The 18,640-nt window shown below is 40.9% G+C and overlaps 1 protein-coding gene across 1 annotated transcript; it reads right to left on the bottom strand.

Moving 5' to 3' along the window:
- Nucleotides 1–1,012: 1,012 nt before the first annotated feature.
- On the bottom strand, nt 1,013–18,536 carry pcsk7 (proprotein convertase subtilisin/kexin type 7). The gene is made up of 17 exons (XM_077611732.1): nt 18,411–18,536; nt 17,541–17,827; nt 16,218–16,448; nt 15,820–15,954; nt 14,660–14,825; nt 14,482–14,572; nt 14,043–14,097; nt 13,434–13,572; nt 13,237–13,337; nt 10,097–10,264; nt 9,889–9,993; nt 9,695–9,797; nt 5,525–5,681; nt 5,334–5,428; nt 5,123–5,228; nt 4,462–4,579; nt 1,013–1,996 (listed from the first exon to the last, which is right to left on the bottom strand). The coding sequence occupies exons 2-17, from the start codon at nt 17,766–17,768 to the stop codon at nt 1,727–1,729; spliced, it is 2,268 nt and encodes a 755-aa protein (XP_077467858.1). The 5' UTR covers nt 17,769–17,827; nt 18,411–18,536; the 3' UTR covers nt 1,013–1,726.
- Between the last annotated feature and the right edge of the window lie 104 nt (nt 18,537–18,640).

The raw sequence follows: 18,640 nt of genomic DNA, 5'->3' as shown, positions 1-18,640 counted from the left end.
TGTATTATATTTTGTCCATCCATACTTATTAAATAATTCCAAATTGTCTGTTAGCTTCCTTTCATTGCTTTTCCCCCTGGTTGCACTGCTTCCAGATGTGTTTTCATATTGAAGCATTCAACCAATCACATTTCAGCCATTATTTGTTGCCAGGGTCAGAAATCTGGCTCAAGGCCTTCACAATCAGTTCTGCAGGCTCTGCTGCATTAAAAAAGCATCAATAAGACTGTTGCTTTAACCAATCAGATTTCGAGTTGGCAACACCACAATGCCTTGTCGCAGGCGTAGGGATACGTCATTGCCTTCTCGCAGGCGTAGGGATACGTCATCGCTTTCACCAACTATGATTGACTAGTGTTCAGCCAGAGCTACCAGTGTATCTGTAGCGAGCTGCACAAGCAAATATATTGGTGTTGATTTAAAACCATTTTCAAGACGGACTAAGCCAGAAATACGACAGGACAGGCTCGACTTTCAGCATTAGCTTCGATGGCGATAGAAAAGAAGGAAGAAAGAAAGGAGGATGGATATTGTGTAGTTAAAAATGATTTTTGGTGAGTAAAATATAGCTATATTCCTAAATAATATTTCAATTGTGGGCCCGGTTCTGATATCTGAAAAGCTCCAGTGTTTGTATTTAAGCTCCAATGTTTGTATTTAATCACTAAATGCTGCTAGGAAGTGGATTTTACCCCATTTTAGTGCAATTTTTGCCGTTTCGCCATTGACGTCCATCGCTGTCTTTTCCCGGGAAAATCACCCCCCGGCCCGGTTGTAATGTCTGAAAAGCTCCAGTATTTGTATTTAATCATTAAATGCTGCTAGGAAGTGGATTTTACCCGTTGAAGGCGCTACGAGAAAATGCATGGACCGCCACTGCCATATAATATTGCTATATTATCGAGATTGTTGATGTTACTGATAGAAAACTGCATTGCAAATTTCAGACAAAGAAAACTCTTTTTTCCTAATAATCCCACATCTTTGAATGACTGTAAAGAACACCACACAATAACCACAAGAAAATATTTTTTAATATTGTGATCAATGTTTCCAATGACTTGCACAGCAGAACATAACTTGCAACTTCTCTCTTTAACTATACAGCAGTAGAAAGAGAACTCCTCACGGTAAAACTTTTAGTATAAAACATTAAACACTGTTTAATAGGCAGCTCATATTCTGTACAGTAAATAAGGCATATTATTAGTAACACTTCCATAAAAATATAGTTATATACTCGAAATCTGATGAAACCATGTCAAGTATTTTTTCAGTAGTTGGCTGATAAACCACAGGTAGGCTTCTTCGCTAATAATTTCAAAAGTATCCTCTTTCCAAATGAATTGTATTCCTGAAATATGTGCACATCATAATTCAATTGTCAAGTCAAGCCACGTAAGAGGAAGACCTAGTTGACCCCCACCACACACGCGCACACACACACACATGGCAGATTCACACCTTCATAAAGTGCTTACATTACATTCCTCACAAACAGTAGCCAAGTCTTCTTCAACAAACTGTTTTGCTAAGAAAAAAGCTAATTGAACTCCTATCATTTGAACAGTACGCTCAACAGTGAACCTCAATTCAATTCATAATTTACCTCTTGACCAATAAACACCACATAATAAGACAAATTGCAGTGACCTGAATGGAGAACGCTGGGAGTGGAAGCCTGAGACATCCAAAGAGCACTTTGGTCCTTATTTCAGACTCTCTGTTATGTATTCTCTCTGTTGATAAATAGGACGCTGGCTTCAGAGTCCAGCACTGTATGCAGCTCCAGCCCAGATTCTTGTTCTTCATGCCCTTCATCCTCTTCATCCAATGCCTCCTCTACTCCTCTCGCCCGACGGGCCTTCTTCACTCTGTGATCTCTTTTCCGCCAAGACAGGCATTTGAAGCCTTTGATATCCATGTGGGATAAGGTGACTTCAAGTAAGTAGTAGAGAGACCAGAAAAATGCAAAGCAACCAAGCAGGAGCAGAAACTGTAAGAAAAAAAGATGTCAGTTACCAGATACAATAAATATCAATAAAACTACAGGGCAGCCCGGCAGCTGAGTGGTCAGCGTGTCGGCCTCACAGTGGGGGAACTGGGTTCAAATCCAGCTCGGTCCACCTGTGTGGAGTTTACTGCTGCGTGGGTTTTCTCCGGGTACCCCGGTTTACTTCCCACATTACAAAGATATGCATGGTATGCTGATTGAACACTCTAAATTGCCCCTAGGTATGAGTGTGTGTGTGTGTGTGTGTGTGTGTGTGTGTGTGTGTGTGTGTGTGAATGGGTTTGTCTCCTTGTGCCCTGCGATTGGCTGGCCACCAATTCAGGGTGTTCCTCAGCTCTGGCCCGAATTCAGCTGGGATAGGCTCCAGCACCCCCTGCAACCCTAGTGAGGATGAAGCGGTTTTGAAAATAAGATGAGAATAAAACTACAGCATGAAGCAATTCAGTCCAGATTAGGTCACAAGAGTAATAATGCCAATAATATGATTGTTCCATCAGGTAAGATGAGTGAAGTAAAAGAGTTTGTTTGACACGGTCTACATTTTTAATCCACTGCAACCCTATTTTGTTAAAATATAAAACTTTTGTTGTGCCAAGTTAATATTTGAAGTTAACTCGACTCAAATTTTCAAGTTACAGTGGTACCTCGAGATACGAGCTTAATCCGTTCCGGGACTGAGCTCGTATGACAAGTTACTCGTAACTCGAGGTAAAGTTTCCCATTGAAATGAATGGGAAACAATTTAATTCGTTCCAACTCTCTGAAAAAAACACCAGAAACAGGATATTGGATTGAAAAAAAATGTTTTATTTCTTATAATTCGCCATATATTGACAAAGTAATAAATAACGAGTGGTTTAATAGAAATAAAGTGTTTAATCTAACTAAAATTGGCCGGATTTCGCCGAGGGGAGAGGGGCTTCGTTTTTTTTTTTCCTCCACACAACGCACTCGTAAACAGAACAAACACTCCACCCTCACGTTCGCTATCGATGGGCTGTTTGCTGTCGTACTATTCCCTTCAAAATATTCCGAAAATGATGCACACAAATGTCCTCACAATCGGAGAACGCACGACCACTTGCCAACGAGCAGCAAGCAGTCTTATCAGCGATCGCCCCGCTGCTCATCTTCTTCTTCTTCTTCTTTTTCACCTCAGGCGCCTGAGGATTACCCTCAGCAGCGCTAGGGCTGCCACTGGAACACGGATAAGTTCATCCAGGGAGTTGCCCAAGCCGCGATGGTAGCGTTCGGTCATTAAGGCCGGACAGCTGAGCCATAAGTGTTCAGACGACTCTGTTTCCTCGTCGCACAGGCGGCAGCGATCCGAGTCGGATTTCTCATGGGAGCTACAGGGGCGCTGGCTAGCGGCTCCTTTTAGCTTGTAGCATCTGTGTTCGCGTCCCATCGAACGGCGCCTATGATAGAGTTGCTACCGGGGATACTTTTGCGAGCACGAGTATACTTCATTACCCAGAAAGCCCTCTTTTCACCGCGCATGCGCGTTGTGCGTTTCCTGGTCTGAATAGCTCATCCGGTGCTCGTAAATATTGTTATACACGAAAGATATGCCAAAAAAAATGCCATGGCAACCTGGCTTGGTCGCATCACGAAACTTTGACCGCATCACGGGCGAATTATTCGATCGAAATTTCCCCCGTAAGACGAGCATTCCGTATGACGAACGGTCGTATGACGAGGTACCACTGTATTGTCACAAACTTGTTATATTGAGTAATCGTAGCTCATCTTTTCAAGTTAATGTTGTTAACTTGATCAAAGTAGTTGTTTGGTCTTAAACCATCAAATTTTGGGGGAGAAATTTCATTTCTGAGTAAGCAGAACTTAAAAAGTAGAGTTGTGCTTCATGGAAAAGTTAAGTGGCGTATTCATTTGCCTTCGAAAGAAAATGTTGTCAACAGCTTACTTGGCCAGACTGTCCAGCTCACGTAAAAATATATATTTCCATTGAAGAAAGCCAAGTTCAAATCCTGCTTGGCTTAGCTTTCTAGCATGTACTCAAACATAAATCCATTCATTCATTCATTTTCCTGCTACTAAATTCATTCAGTCGTTATCCAAGCCGCTTATCCTCAGAAGGGTCAGTAGCCAGGGTATACCCAGAATTGCTTGCCACTTTGCCAGGCCAATTGAAGGGCACATGGAGACTAAAAACTACATTAAACACACACTCATATCTATGGGCAATTTGGAGTGTTCCATCAGCATGCATATTTTAGCGATGTAGGAGAAAACCAGAGTAACCAGAGAAAACCCACACAGGGAGAACATGCTAACCAGCTAACCACTCTTATACCATGTCTGTACTAGTACTTAATGTTACACAAAACCCTTATACGTATTTAGACGAGTGCAAAACCTGCAATTAAGTACAATAACAAAGTAAATACGACTGACTTTTGTTCATTAAATTAAAAACAACTTACCCTGAGGCTTCTCGATGTGAATGGACTGATAATTTCTGATGGAATATCAAGGCCTGGGGAGCAAGGCAAAGAGAAGTTGCTGTCCAGGTATTTTCCACTCATGGCATCCTCCACGAGCCTGTTGTGAGATCATAATGAATAATACCCCAACAGATATACTGCAAACAAGATGCATTTCTTGAGATTGGTGTGTCAAATTAATTTACTTAAAGTATACACACCAATGAATGTCGAGCAAAGTTATCGTTTCATTTCAAATACTTTCATGAGCAAGAAACCCTTTTTAACTGCTCTAAGTCAATGATGAAAGTTATTTTTCCAAGGGGGAGTTTATAAAATTTATTATGAGTGTTTTACATTGCAGTTCTTCTTTTCTGTCTTTTATTCATTGTCAAGTAAGTTTAAGGTTTGAACATTTAGCAAAAAACACTCATAAAAAAGTTTTGTTAAAATATAAATAAATTATAATTAGTATACCGTACTTTCACGACTATAAGGCGCACTTAAGTCTTAAATTTTCTCCAAAATAGACAGGGCGCCTTATAATCCAGTGTGCTTTGTATATGGAAAAAAGTGTCATTCATTTAGGGTGCGCCTTATAATGCGGTGCGCCTTATAGTCGTGAAAATACGGTATGTGATGAAGAATGCCAAGATCATACGTTTGTCTTTCCTTGACCTCCCTGAAGGTCATAGAAGATCCATACAGCGTCAACGTCCACAGCTTTAACTCCCCCACACTGGCACATTGTGCAGACGAAGGCTCCTCTAAATGAGCACAGGGAAGCGTCATTGTGGGAAGAAGCTTATTACACAGAGCAACAAAAATGTGCGCAATTCCAAATGTGTGTGACGAGAACAGCCAAAACTTACTATGGTCAGATATCTTGAGATGGTACTGGCCTTGAGCCTTCTCCCCCCAGCAACGCACAGTGGAGAAGGTCCAGTCCTGGTATCCAGCCGAGTCTCTGGGTAAAAGATGGAGTAGTGCATTCATTTTTGGCATTACTGGCATGGTTTGGATGCTCTACTCACACATTCAAAATGTTCTAAGGGAGTGCCACCTGTCAATAGCTCGTCGTGCCCCAATGACTGAGGGAATCCCGCTGGGACAGACCAACACAATCTCCAGGTTTCCACGACAAGGGTGGTTTATTGTCACTGTAACAGCCACATGCTCCAGGGTCTCCATCCCAGACAGTTCCAGGTCATCTGCAGTGACTAGGGTGAAGCAAACAGAGTTCTTACTACTCTTTGCAAGCTTTTCAAGCAACTAATTCTAAATAGAGAATTCCAAATGACAAACTTATCTTTCTTATTTATCTATTACTTTTCTACATGGAAAATGGATGTGATTGTGACTGATGTATCGCAAGAATTCATCACTCAACAAATTGTGTTCAAAAAAATAGCAGTCAATAACAACACAAGCAATCTAAATCCTACCTTCAACCATAAACCTTAAGTTTACAAAACACAATGTGATGACATTTTATGCTGAAAAGCACTGTGAATGATGCCATTCTTTTCAGATTCACATTTTACACACACTGCCTTTGGATCAGTTATTAGTCACAGTCTGGATCACATGTCACCAACTACTCAGAGAGATACTGGATGAAGATGGTCTAAGTCAGGGGTCTCGAACTCAATTTACCTGGGGGCCGCTAGAGGCCGAGTCTGGGTGAGACTGGGCCGCATCAGGATTTCCACAAGAAAAGCACTGATAAAACATTCCAACGTTATCAAATATCTTTATTTTTTAACAAAAAATAATGAATTAAATAAATTAACTTAGAGATGAATAAAAAATAAATCAATCAGTAATACAAAACCAAATAATACTAATGAGCATACAGTAGATATACACTGGCTGGCTAAGTAGAGAAAATGAATTATTTTTATTCCGTTTCAAATGTCTGTATTAACAGCTCTTTAACCTTTAACTTTCTGAACTTGAATGGAACATTGAACATGAAATATTCTGAACACGGCTTCTCTTGCCTACTCCTTGCTGCTAGAGACCTGGCAGCGCTTCTTCTCACACAGTCACATTTGGCTTGAGGGAGGAAGCAGTGGAGACCCTCAGTAGAGCTTGAAGATGCTCATCAGTAAGTCTGGACCTGTACTTGGACTTATTGAAGTTCAAGGTGGAGAAGAGCTTCTCACACAAGTATGTGCTCCCAAAAAGGCACATGGTCCGCTTGAACCTTCGGGAAAGTTCAGGGACGCTGGGGGTCAACTCTCTCAAAAATTGCCCAAGCTTGTCTGCTTCTCCACTCACCTCCCTGAACTTGGCTTTGAGTGCAGAGTTGCACTGCAGGTCAATGAGCTCCATTTGAAGCTCAGGAGGGGCATCTTGCACATCAAAGGAGAAGGGGTCCGCAAAAATTTGAAATGTGGCTTTGTGTGTCTTGAAGTCTGCAAATCTGTGATCAAATTCCTCCTGTAGCTTCGAAATGGCCTCAACATACTTCTCACCACTGAATGGTGTGCCTGCATCCACGAGAGCCTTGCATGCTGGGAAATGGCAAAGGTTTGTCTGAGAGAGCTGGGCTTTCCATAACACAAGTTTAGTGCAGAATGCTCTCACGTTGTCATAGGCAGCACTGACAAGTTGCCCCTGGCCTTGTAGCTTCTTGTTCAGTACATTAAGCTCATGTGTGATATCAACAAGAAAAGCCAAGTCCATGAGCCATTTGGGATCACTTAGCACAGGATCAATCAACTCACAAACGGCGTAGCTAGCTTTGACTGCTGCATTACTGTCTTTGGTAGCCTTCTTGAAGAGATCCTGTTGCCTCAGAAGACGTGTTTTAAGACTGGCAACCTGGTTGGCTCTCTCATCTCCCTGGTATTTTTCGTACTCCTCAGCATGTCTCGTAGTACAATTACGTTTCAAATTGTATTCCTTGTGCACCGCAACTTTTTCAGTGTAAATGAGACACGTCGGGGTGCCCCTGTGTTCAACAAAGAAATATTGCACTCCCCACTTTTCTTGAAACTGTCTGTGCTCATCACCGACGTTTCTCTTCACGGCAGGCTTTGAAAGAGACCTCTCTGGGGCTCTGTAATATGTTTTTCCACTTGGAATGAGTCTCGGGTTGATCTTTCACATTCAGTCGCGCGGGTTTGTGGCGCATGTGCACTTTCGCTCTCCGTTTCAATCGCGGAGATGGCTACAGACACTGACACAGGCTGGATCACGGATCATAGCGCCTCATTCAGTTCTATGCTGAGAGCAGCGGAGGAGTGTGCGCGCCGAGCGGAGTGATCGGCCTCACGGCTTCTCCTCCGCCCAGCTGATTGGAGGAATGAATGAGTGAGTGAGCGAGGCACTGGACAGCCCGGCCGATGTCCCGCCCTCCAGAGCCGTATACCTCACCGTGATTGGTTCATTCAGCTCCGAACCAAAGTTCCCTCTAATTTTTTGTTGGTCTGAGCAGAAAGACAACCTCCCTGAGCGCACTGAGTACCAGTGTGAGCGACATCATCGGTACTCGGATGATTCGCCTAAAGACGTTTCGCCGACGGACGTTTGACAGACGGGCAGGTCGCCGAATGGACGTTCCACCGAACGTTCATTCGGCCGAACGGAGGTTTCGCCGAAACGGGATTCAAACGCTCGCCCCGCCGGATCGTGTGTGTACAAGTTTTTCAACCTCGGCCCGCGGGCCATATACGGCCCGTTAGGATTTTTAATCCGGCCCGCCGCCGGTGTTGTCCAAATTATAGTAAAAATCAATGTTCGTCTACCATCAATGGCAGTCCGGGAATAAGCACTCTTGGGCAGGCAGATGTAGCAGAACCGAGCCGTAAAATGACAGCAATCGGGTCAAATCCATCCTAAAACAGCATTTAATGATTAAATACAAATACTGGATGATATCGCGATGGAGGCAAAAAAACGTCTATAGACGTCCATTCGCCAAACGGCTCAAAATGCTCTCAAATTCGGTCAAATCCAGCTGAAAACAGCGTTTAATGATTAAATACAAATACTAGTATTTGTATTTAATCATTAAACTAACAAATACTAGTACGACCTGTCCGTCTGTCAAACGTCCGTCGGCGAAACGTCTTTAGGCGAATCATCCGGTCACGACATCATCATTGCTCGCTATCGGCACACCAGTATCACACCTGCCACAAGCAGGTGCATGTCAATGTTCCCTCTAATTTTTCATGTAAAACATGCTGTAAAACAAGAAAAACATGAGTGGACAGAGCTACTGCCACTGGCTGCCACTTAAACGGCGCCATCATGGGGAAAGGGGTAAAAAAAAAAAAAAAAAAAAAAAAAAAAAAAAAAAAAAAAAAAAAAAAAAAAATCGATCTTTCATATTAAGACGGGGGCCGCAAATTATCGTCCCGAGGGCCGCAGTTGGCCCGCGGGCCGCAAGTTTGAGACCCCTGGTCTAAGTACTTCCTGGGTGAGGACAAATAATGAGTCAATTGGCTCTCTGACCATGTAAGGTTGTAAACACCCTGGGACCTGAGAAGAACATTAGCTGAACTTGATGGAAAGTATAAACAGAAGTATAGAATCCTTGTCAATAGATAGAGATTCTCTGGAAGCTCGGCATCTTGGAAAATGTAAACAAATTCAAGGGTGTAATAAACAGAATGAGAAAATGACATTGCTGACATTAATATTGTCATATTTTCCACTGATTCAATTTGAGAAAGTTTTATAAGAACAAGGGAGTAGAGGTTTAAGCAACGATGTAGTAACTGTCTAATATATGATACTTAATACTGACTTCGCAATCCATCTGGCAGTGGGCCTGAAAACTAAAAGCCTATAAATGTGAGACTGTAAGCACTGTACAGATGGATGAAATGGAGGTGAAGAGATGAGGGACATTAAAAATATCTGCTACAAGTAGATAACCACAAGTTCAATATATAAAAATACACACAATAATTGAAGGGAAGCTAAAACACACGGGTAGAAAAATGAAATACATAGAGTAGTTTCGGACCTCAAAATGCCCACAAGTAAGAAATGAGAGAGAGATAGATAGAGAGAGAGAGGGGTGGGGAAGCAACAAGGAAACATGTGGCTCACTATGTAATGTCGACGCCTCAGCTCACAAACAGCAGAACATTACCAAATATGGTGGACAACTCAGACATGGGGAATAGAGGGAGGTGGCCACATGATGCAGTGTAGTGGTTAACTATTGAATGGCGAGTAGAGGAAGTAGTAAAGCAACTGTGTATGAATGTACCTTCCCAGGTGCGAACCAGCTTCTTTGGATATGAAGGAATGGACACTTTCTCCGCCGTCACTGAGCTCTGATAGGACACAAGAAATGGTACTGGCTCCCAGACCTGAAATCATAACAGAACAAAAATAAACATTTTCTTGAGCATTCCCCCCAAAAAACCCACGTAGTTTGAAAACACTATGCTTATAGTATACCTTAGCAGCATTAACAAGTTTCCATGCATTGAGGAGACCGAAACCATGTTGATGGCTGTGGTGGAAACCTGCCCCGTTTTCCCTCCAGTCAGAACTGTTATCACACTGTTACAAAAAAATCATGGTTACTCATTTTGTTCCAAAGTAGAAATTGCCATTCACGAACAATGATACTGCAAAGAGCGGCACGATGTACAGGAAATTTTACCTTGGTGGCAGTGAAGGTGATGATGTGTTGCACGTCCCTCCAGGTGAGGCAGGGTCGGACCTGCAGCATGAGGGCCACCATTCCGGCTGCCAAGGGGGCGGCAGCAGACGTGCCAGTATGGCCTTCTGTGCAGCCTGTCCCCTGCTGCATGGACCAGTCCGACGTTACCTACACACACAGATGGGTTGATGCTGTATACGCGCAATGAAAATCCTTGTAAGGTATAAACAGCGAATAGGTGGTAATAGATCTGCTCTGTGACCAAACAGAATTTCAAAGAAGTATCCCTAATATACCATCTGTTTAACAGACCACCCAAACTATTAGCTCTGACTTCAAGACCTAAGAACGATGCCATTAATTGCATTTTTGACGGATCTTTGGATATTAAATGGTTCTGTTACAATATTCAGATTCGGTTGTTGCTTTGGCAAAAAGATATGGCATCGCAAAAATTAAAGATGGGCAACTGATGGAGTGGTACTAAAATAGTGATACTAAAAAAAGACTCTTGACTCATCGGATGCTATTGACAAGGATGGCTGTCCAATCCATTTCAACTGGTAGTGACTGTGAATGATCACTACCAGCCCCCGTCGAGTTCAAATAAATTGGACAACTATTGCCGTCAATGGTATTAAAACATGATCATTTGCTGCAAGCCCTTCCGGTACAAATGTTTTGATTGTATGTCACCATCAGTGGAGAACAACTGTTTGAAAAGTTTAGACATCGACACCGATGTTGATAGCAGAGCATATTTTATTAGTAAAATGAGCATCTCTAATTTAGTCATTAGGTTTGTTTCTTGGAAAAACAGCTATTCAACAAAATGGTTGAGAAACCTGTAGACCAGGGGTGTCAGACTCGGGTTGGTTCGCGGGCCGGGTTAACATCAACTCGATTTCATGTGGGCCAGACCATTTTAGATAAACTTAGATACTTTTTATAAATGGATTAAAAGAAGTGAATTAAAATCCCTGAATATTCAGTTTTTATAGATCTAAAACAATGTTTATTTTAGCTTTTTTAACATATATTTTTAGATTTTACAAAATTATTTTTGAACTAAAAACACAGAAAAAATGGATTAAAAAATTATAATTATTGATTTAAAAGGGGGAAAATCAGGAAATTTAATATACAGCTATACTCTTCATTTTAATTTGATCCTAAAACAGAAAGTCGGCACTCATGATTTACTTTCCCGGGCCACACAAAATGATGCGGCGAACCAGATTTGGCCCCCGGGCCGCCACTTTGACACATGTGCTGTAGACTGTGAATGGATATTTATGGCTCAGCGAGTAAACAGAAACCCAAGATAGCTCTCACAATATGTAGTAGAAAGTACAAAAATATATGTAGTCGCTTTGAGATGACCAACAAGACATGTTGAATGCTTGTCCAGTGAAATGACATAAAAAGTGGATTTTAAGACTGTTTTGCAGATGGGAAAATATATTTACCAATGTATAAGATTTATATCATGATAATTCCATCGATCACTATATATTGCAAAATGGACACGATTGCTTTCCCCGTATTACGGCTGTAAAAGAAATACTAAATCTTACACATGATAATATATTATCTAATGTATTGCATACTATTTTCCACCATGTTTAAGAATATGTGTGTTCGGATATAAGAGCATCTAAGCTCCATAAAACGTCCTCTGGTTAACCACAACAGCGATTGGGAGGGGTCTCACTGTAGAGCACTGACCTCATATGTGAAAAATGAAAACTGTAATAGCAGGAGGTGGACTTTTTCACCAAATTTTTCATTGCTGTCAATACATTGGGACAGTAGAAATACTAAAGAAATGGGGCTGTTATATTACACTTGCTCTCTAGAGCATGCACCTTCTTTTTCCTTAGTGTGCATTTAACAACATGATGATAGATGGAGGAATTCTCAGCACCCCGTGTTTATATACGGAGTAAATAGTGTTCCGAACAGCTGTTCAAGAATATTCTAAAGTGCTAATTACTGTTTTGTGTAGTTGTTTATCTTTTAAATGGCGACCCGATAGTACACAACACTATTGTTACATTCTATTGAAAGATACTGTAGGTAATAGGCTGTAAGAGATAAACACTTGGCCTATGTGTCCATTGACGTCAATTTGTGGCTTACACTCCTCTCGAGAGAGGCAATTTTGACTTTTTTTGAATCTCATTCTCCCCAGGCAACAACATTCCTTGTCCAAAACTGTTTCCATAGTGACAAATGACAAACACCAGAAATACAAATGGGCAGCTATGATGTGGCTGAGTGATTAATACCAAAATTACCTTTTTTTTCAAGCGAAAGGAACAAGCTAAAGCGCCACAGTGGAAGAGTGGTTAGCACGTCCCCCTCAAAGTCCTGATATCAAGGCACTAATCCCGGGCTACGCCCTAAGTGTGAGAGTGTGCATGAATGATTGTTTGTCTCATTGTGCCCTGCGATTGGCTGACAATCCATTAAGGCTGAATCCGTGCCTATTGCCAATAGTGAGCTGGGACAGGCTCCAGCACAAGCGCAACCTTTGTCAGGGTAAGTGGCATAGAAGATGAATGATAGGGACAATCTAAATCACCTGTGTCAAAGTGGCGGCCCGGGGGCCAAATCTGGCCCGCCGCATCATTTTGTGTGGTCCGGGAAGGTAAATCATGAGTGCCGACTTTCTGTTTTAGGATCAAATTAAAATGAAGAGTATCGATGTATATTAAATTTCCTGATTTTCCCCCTTTTAAATCAATAATTGTATTTTTTTAATCATTTTTTTCTGTTTTTAGTTCAAAAATCATTTTGTAAAATCTAAAAATATATAAAAAAGCTAAAATAAACATTGTTTTAGATCTAAAAAAACTGAATATTCAGGGATTTTAATCCAGTTCTTTTAATCCATTTATCTAAAAAAATCTAAATATTATATCTAAAATGGTCCGGCCCACGTGAAATTAAGTTGATGTTAAAGCGGCCCGCGAACCAACCCGAGTCTGACACCCTTGATCTAAATAAACACCCTCACCTTGATTGAACTCAATAGGGTGTTGACATATATCCTATAAAAAGTGCCTTTCACACCTAATTATGTTAAACAAGCATTTATTTTGTGCATGCATTTTGTATTATCAAGTAAGACCTACTATACTCCTGAGCCTGTTTCCCCCGCTGCTGAAAGTGACTGCCAACATAGATGCACACTCTTCCGCATAATAGGGCATCCTGCCAATTTCGTCAACAGCTCCTTGATTAAAAAAATGTACAATACATCAATTAGTTATAGACGTGTAAAACAATATGATTACACATTTTCTAAGGTCATACTTAAAAAACACTATACCAATAGTGATGGTGTATATGGAGTTTGCATAACCATCATAGTTGCAATTGTCATTATATTGACCTCCATTGCCACTGGCAACTACAAAGATGCTTCCAAAACCACGTCTTCCAGCAATGACTCCATGTTGAAGTGCAGCCTCCAAAGAAAAGAGAAAATTATTCATCAACTTAACTGACCTTGGAAAAAAAAACAGGATATACAATGTTGAGAAGCACTGCTCTCTATTGGAGAAAAACAAGACTGCACACTCTGAAAATGCTTAGCCATCCCACATTCACCTACATAACTTTTGTCACGGTGGAACCTGAAAAGTCTGGTCACAACCACGTTCAGGACGGCTGTCCAGACCAAACTTAGATATACTTTGGATAATTTTGCATAAATTTAATAAAACATTTCAAGGTGAAAATGTTACATTCGTAAAACCTTTTGTTTAATCAAGTATCTCTGGTTTGTATATCACTGCCAGGAGCAGCCAGTGATAATTTAAGTTAATAAATAATAATAATCATCATAATAAGTAAACAGTAGTGTGTAATTATATAGGCTGCAGTAAAATATAGCAAGATTAAAAGTAATTTTATAAAAAAATTGGAAAATTCTCACCTTGCCCAAGGGATGCGGTCCATCCACAGTGTGTCCATCATCATCAGGACCCCAACTAGTGAAAAGCCAATTGACATCATTTTTACTGTACAATGCACTGAAAAATGTATTAATTATTGCTTTCAGGAACAACGATCTCTACAGCGGACCGCTAACATCTAGGGTGATTATTTTTCATCATGCTTTATAAAAACAACCACATCATAATTCTTGCACGACAAGACTGAGACAAGCAGGTCTGGTAAATAATATTGTTATGAAATTGATCACAATATATCACTAATCATTGATTGATTTTTCATGATGTAGTGCAAATTCAATTTTTATTTGACGCATTTAAATTGAACATTAAGTTCTATTGGTCATTGTTTAATTAAAAAAAAACAATCAGGTTTGCCATACTAAGGAGACAAAATGCTGACAGTGACACGCGTGTTACCTGCAGCTGTAAATGTCATTGACTTGGTAGTGTTTGTTGAAGGCTATGGCCTCCAGGCTATCTGTCAGTGGGCCGTCCAGGACTCTTATACCTGTGTATGAAGAAATTTGTTTCAATCAATAGCTCAGTCAACAAAGTAAAAAAAGTATTTATCGGCAATGACATTTCTGAAATGTACCTGCCACCTTACTGCCATACGCAACACCCACAGCACAAATGTTGTTATTTGGAACAGCAGCAATCTCGCCGGCACATCGCGTCCCGTGGTGGTTGTCACTATGCATGTTTGGGTGGGGCATAGGGTCTGGGTCATTGGAGTTCAGATCATAGCTGCCTGCTGGACTCTTCAATACAAAATAAATTGTAGGGTAAAAGGCATAAGTAAAAGCCAAGTGAAATGATTATTTTCATTTGTTCTTTTATTTATTTGAAGATTGATCTCTATGATTATCCACTGTGTGTAACAAACATTTAGAAACACTGTTAAAAAATAAAAAGAGGGGAAAGAGTGGACCACTAAAACTGTGTAGAGTGGGCATGGGGCCCTGACTGGGGGTACTCGGTCTTTTGGTCGCCCGGAAGGTTATTGATAATTACCATTTCAATCGTTGCTCAAATTCCCTAAATACAAACTGTGAATTATTATTTAGTCATACTTAATGGCCTATTAATTATTAGGCTAAAGAAAAGCTCAAAATTTCCCGTAATTTTATTGTTTTTTGTTGGAGAACTTGTTAAGACCCTGACTGACGTCCCTTCTAAGGGGACAACTCATGTACATACAAACTCTTATACACTCACACGTCGGCTCAGTGAAACTGCTCAGGGCCATTGTTGGCTTTTATTGATGCGTAGACCGTGTTGTTTTACCTTGTTTTGTCGCCAGTCTTTTGGTCACCCGTTGTTTGGATCCGGGCGACCAAAAGACCGCGACCAAAAGACCAGCGACCAAAGGACGGCGACCAAAAGACCGGCGCCAAAAAGACCGGCGACCAATCGACCGCACACGCTGACTGGGTATGTTGAGCCAGTGGCCCAAATACTTCAAAGACCTAATCAACTCCACTGACATGCCATCCCAGGAATAGTGGAGTCGTAGGTGGGACTTCCTGTCTTTATGATTGAAGTCACTGAGGTGGTTAATGGACTCCTCACTGGTCAAGATCAAGGGACAAATCAGATCTGGCCAGAGTTTCTAAAGGCTCTGGATGTCATGAGGTTGACACCCATCCGCAACATTGCGTGGACATCGGAGACAGTTCCGCTGTATTGCGAATATCAGAATTAAATCTGCAACCCCTGGATTAGTTGTATTAGAATGAATTTACGGTGACTCACATAGTTGGGTTTTAGGTCTTCATGTGTGTGTTGTACTCCATCATCAACCACCACCACGGTGACTCCTTTGCCAGTAATGTTGCGCTCCCATACACCGGTCACATTGATATCCATGCCCTTGTTTACATCATTGTGCTTCAAAGTGAGCATAGGATGAAAAAAGAAACAGATTTAAATCAACAGGGTCAATGTATTAATTGAAGAAAATCAATCAGGTGAAAGTATTGTTTGAAGTAAATGGCTGTAAAATACCAAGGCTTAACGTGAATCCAGGCCATTTCAAACTTGTTTTACTTTGGGATATGAGCATTTAAACTGTAACTTTCTATAGTTTATTGCTGCATTACTTAAAAAGAATATGGTGTCAGCAAATAAAATACTGTGATATATAATCTTACCAGGTGCCACTGTTTAGGATATCGAGGGTCATTGAAAGCCATCGATCTTTTAGAGCGGCTTAGCACCCTCTCTTGGGAGTACCAAAGAACATTTGGGTGGCTTGCTAGCACATCCCCAGGATGGATATCATTCCTCCAAATATTAGCATCTGGTTGAGAAGAACAGAGCAAGTAGTGGCCTTGTAACTGCCCAATCCGGCCCTGGTTGCGCAGCCCAGCCTGCTCTGCTACCTGAAATGGTGAAAGAAAATATAAGTACAAATACTATTGAGCTTTTGCCATACCCCTTAAAAGCCCCTTGAACATGTGAATTTTTATGTGTGACAGTTCTCATCTCATTTTATTTTGTGAACCGCTTTAATCTCATTAGGGTTGCGGTGGGTGCTGGAGCCAATCCTAGCTGTCTCCGGGCCAGAGGCGGGGACACCCTGAATCGGTGGCCAGCCGATCGCAGGGCACAAGGAGACAAAGGACAACCATGCACACTCACACCCACACCTAGGGGCAATTTAGAGTGTCCAATCATCCTACATTGCATGTTTTTGGAATGTGGGAGGAAACCGGAGTACCCGGAGGAAACCCATGCAGGACATGCAAACTCCACACAGGGGGACGTGACCAGGATTTGAACCCAGGACCCTCAATTTCTGTCTACCTATAATTGTCTATCCTCTGCTATCTGCTCACTAACTGTTAACATATCACGACTGCCAGCTGACTAGATATCTGTGTGGGTGCAGCGACTGAAGAGGAAGTTAGTTTGTGGAACCTGTTACTTTTGTAACTCTATTTCATTAATTGGCATTTGACAACCAGCACATTTTGATTTAGATTTTTCCTACATGACTTATGTCGGTGGCAAGGCAATGATGAGTGGTTGGGAAAGAAGAATACATCTAATACTCATCCAATAAAGACGCCTGCTAACATTTTAGATTGGTCGGAAATTTGTAAAAAATTCAACACAAACACGTGTGTAATAGTGAAGAATTATGTAAAAAAAATGAAATTAACATAATTTGAGCTCACGGAAGAGATGTATTATTCCCTTCACTCCAAAACCTGGAACGATAATATCCCCCTATGTCATTCATACTTAGACAATATAACTGATCCCCAAAAATTAAGTTCCTCAATGTTTAAATGTGAGTGATAAAAATTATTTACAAATGTCATAGTCTGCACTGCTTTCCATGTACAACAGTGAACTGACTTGTAACATCAACTCCTTGAAATATTTGTAACACTATGAATATGTAGCAGATGTCATAGTACAGCAACACAGACACCTTGACATTATATTTTGTGGATAAAGTACAGTACCTGGTTGGCAATTACGTCTAGTCCCTCAGAGTTCTGTTGATGAGCATGATATGGGTCAGCATGGAGCCGGATAGCCCATGACTGACCTGGACTGCATGAGGATGGTGAATGTAAATGGGGATAAGGAAATGACGGCGTAGCAAAAGGAAGATAGGTCAAAAGTAAAAAAGAAAAATAGGACAGAACGAGGAGGAAAATAAGGAATATGGTCAGATGGAGCCTTGCCATCACAACAAAGGATGACAACAAGGGAAAACTCTGCAGGCCCTCCTCATCTGATCACCAAGCTGGATATGTGCAAAAAGACAAAGTCCTTGTCAATAGCAATCCGGATATACGTGATGAGTACATTTTACTGCTCTATTTAAGTTTCAAAGCGCGTGTAGGCTAATGCAATGAATATAAAACAAGAAAAACAAGCCAAACATCAATATTTGTATAAGCTGCCCAGTACTGGAGTTGTTCAACATAACAGCAAACGTATTGGTAAGCAGACTCCAAAACAATTACATACATAATCATACACTATTCGGGAAAAAAGATACATTTTAAAACTCTACGTTTAGGAGTAAACAAATAGGCTGTAGCATCTACCAACGAGTTTAGCTGACTGCTACATTTTTGGTTTGCTCCTAAGCCAAAAAATAAGTGAAAAAACAAGCAGGCAATGTAACTAATTGTAGTGAGGAGATCAATTACCTATTTCTATTAAATAATACGTTTCTTAAGTCAAATGCGGAAGTTCAGCAGTCGAATGTCGCAAAACAGTAATACGATCCTTTATTGAAACGGCGTCCGTTTTCCTATATTTACACTGACAAAGAATTCGTCATTGTAGTTTACAATTTAAAAGCGAGATCAGTCATTTACCTTAAAATCCAACTTGATTTATTCGTATGTTTCTGGTAAAATATGTGATTTTTAGGGTATTCGGCTTTACTATTAGGTTAGTACTCATTTCCGCATTACGCAAGGTTGCTACTTGTACGTTCATACGTCACAAAAAAACGTCATATAGTTCAGTGTAATTCTCCAAGAGAGAAATCTAAATATTAAGAAATTAAAATCGAACTATTATGAGGTTAAAATTGAAATATGAA

This window comes from Stigmatopora argus, chromosome 10, assembly GCF_051989625.1.
Source record: "Stigmatopora argus isolate UIUO_Sarg chromosome 10, RoL_Sarg_1.0, whole genome shotgun sequence".
NCBI lineage: Eukaryota > Metazoa > Chordata > Actinopteri > Syngnathiformes > Syngnathidae > Stigmatopora > Stigmatopora argus.
This window is presented reverse-complemented; position numbering and strand designations above follow the sequence as displayed.

Bases quoted from the DNA above. Each gene is read 5' to 3' on its own strand.
- pcsk7 (XM_077611732.1), bottom strand. From the start codon at position 17,768: ATGGCAAGGCTCCATCTGACCATATTCCTTATTTTCCTCCTCGTTCTG. The intron at 15,955-16,217 runs GTAAGATTATAT...CTCACTTTGAAG, and splicing joins ATCCTAAACAGTGGCACCTG to CACAATGATGTAAACAAGGG. The intron at 5,229-5,333 runs GTAAGTTTTGGC...GTGCTCATTTAG, and splicing joins TCTCAAGATATCTGACCATA to AGGAGCCTTCGTCTGCACAA.